Genomic DNA, 2,363 nt, shown 5'->3' on the forward strand with positions numbered 1-2,363 from the left:
ATATCAGGAAGTGCTACTTCATGGTCAGGGCGGCTAGGATCTGGAACCAACTTCCAAGAGAAGTGGTGCAGGCTCCTACCCTGGGGGGTTTTAAGAGGAGGTTGGATGAACATCTTGCTGGGGTCGTTTGACCCCAGTATTATTTCCTGCCATGGTGGGGGGTCGGACTAGATGATCTACTCAGGTCCCTTCCGACCCTAGAAGCTATGAAACTATATCCCATTAGCCCAAAGAACCTTGTCTGCCTATTTACCTATTAAAAAGGCATTTGACTTTCAAAGAAAGATTGATGCTAGTTCAGGTGAGCATCAAATGACATTGATTTTTTTCATATTTCCTTCCTCACAAACTATTATGTAGTATCTAAATTGTATTACAAAACCACATCCAACAAATCTGATTGCTGTTTTCTCCTGCCACAGTCAGATTACTGTTTATAAATGCAATTAATTAACTTCAAAATACATTCTACATGGGGCAAACAAATGTAAATACAATACCATTAAAAGTGATATGGAAATTAAATTACAGTAATATGAATAGAGGGACTTGAATTAGTTCACATTACAATTGCAACAAATTTGTTAGCTGCACTAGCACCATAGTTTGTGCATTACTAGTATTGTCTCCTAGATTATTTTTCTTTTTTACTCAGGAATTATTTAAGTGACAATTCACTCTGGAATCAGTGTCAGTCACCTGTGGACATAGTTCCTTGGAATTTGACCCTCTTCTCTTTACTGCTGGTGATGAGTGGAATTCAAGCAGTGCTTTGTGCCATTCAGGTTGTTAATGGCCTCTTTGGAACGCTCTGTGGGGATTGCAAATGTTGTGGATGCTGTGGGGTAAGCAAATGGGTATTTTCTTTATGTCACTACCTGCAATACTAGATGTCCCCTCAAACAAATGTAACAGGAAATTGAAAAAAAAAAAGCCCAAGTGAATTATGGAGAAGGATTGAGGGATTTTTTTAGGGACACACTGTAGAATATATCACAGTTACTGGCCAGACCCTTAGCCTTAGCAAAGTCCCTTGTGCAGTGCTGCAGTGGTACAGAAGGGATTTAAAGCTGCCCAAAGTCAGCATAAAAGGGTTTCCTTAGCCACAGGATCATAGCTAAATGACACAGAACTGAAGCCAACTCCATATTCCCACCCTCCTCTCAGTCTTCATGATATACAGGGCATGTCAATAGCATGGTGGGAACCAGTAAGAGAGAGAGACAAAGCCCTTTGTGCTCTGGTGATAATTACCAGCATAATGGCTTCAAGAGGGACTTTACAAGCTGCTGCAGTGTAGAGCAACCTAAAAGGCAGCTCTAGGATTGTTTGGTCTGGAATAACTGATTTAAAAAACCAAAATAACTGCACTTGCTGAAGTGTAATCTGAGTGTCTGAGAGGTTAGGAATACTGAAGCAAAGCATTCTGACAGCTTCCCACAAGCCTTGTCAAACAGTACTAAAATCCATTAAAAACCACAGGGCTATCAGAAAATATAATTATCTTTATATTTTTATTTTTCCAGGGAGATGGACCTGTTTAAAATATACGAGAATTGCAGAAATCCCTGCGTATGAGGAGGAAACTCCCCTTGCAAGTACTTCTTAAATGCATTAACCAGGTGTGACGTTCCTTCTCTATGCTCCCTGACTGTGAAGGTCTAGAATGAAGGGCATTTCCTCATTATTGCTATGAAGCCCTGATGTCTCCTTCCATCCCACTACAATCCCACATTACAAAATGAAAGATACAGCTGTTCAGCTTTTACACTTGTATTTATTTTTCTAAAGCAGCTCCCATTTAAAAAGAGCGCCTGGAGATTGGACAATCATTCCCCCTTATGACTGAGTTCTTTGACTGGGGATTGATCAATGCTGTTCATGCATGTTCATCCATTATTTAATTGCCTCTGATCCGTTTTGGTGCTCATGAAATTAAAATGCCACAAGTGTGTAATTTTCTCCTGAAGTCTATGAGAAAGATTTATTTCATTTTGTTTGTACAACAAAAGTGAAGACTGTTGTGCTCCAACCCAAGATCATTAAAGTGCTCTTGTAAAAAGACTGTGTATTATGGATAATCCTTGTGAACCTAATAAAAGGTTCCTTTTTTGCTGACTGATGGACACATGGCCTTATCCTTCCCTTGTACAGGGGAAAAAGTGATAAGCAAGACAGCATAGAACCCAGTTCATGTCAGGAAGTAAAGGACCACACATTATCATTATCCCACCATTGATTCAGATGTGCCACTATCTGTTTTTCCATAGTTGCTGTCAATTAAATGGGTCAGATACCATGGTCTGGAGTCTTTCTGCTTAGTGTGGAGAATTGTCCTTGGCATTTTGTTCTAATTGCTGAAG

The 2,363-nt window shown here is 39.8% G+C and overlaps 1 protein-coding gene across 1 annotated transcript in view; it reads left to right on the top strand.

Moving 5' to 3' along the window:
• The window catches only part of TM4SF4 (transmembrane 4 L six family member 4), a 12,186-nt gene extending 10,131 nt beyond the window's left edge, over positions 1–2,055 (top strand). The window contains exons 4-5 of the mRNA XM_019532574.1: positions 656–845; positions 1,527–2,055. Coding sequence (XP_019388119.1) covers positions 656–845; positions 1,527–1,544 — 208 coding nt within the window. The 3' untranslated portion in view covers positions 1,545–2,055. The remainder of the gene's footprint in view (positions 1–655; positions 846–1,526) is intronic.
• The last annotated feature ends 308 nt before the right edge of the window (positions 2,056–2,363 follow it).

Source organism: Crocodylus porosus, unplaced genomic scaffold, assembly GCF_001723895.1.
Source record: "Crocodylus porosus isolate Cpor-Errol unplaced genomic scaffold, CroPor_comp1, whole genome shotgun sequence".
NCBI lineage: Eukaryota > Metazoa > Chordata > Crocodylia > Crocodylidae > Crocodylus > Crocodylus porosus.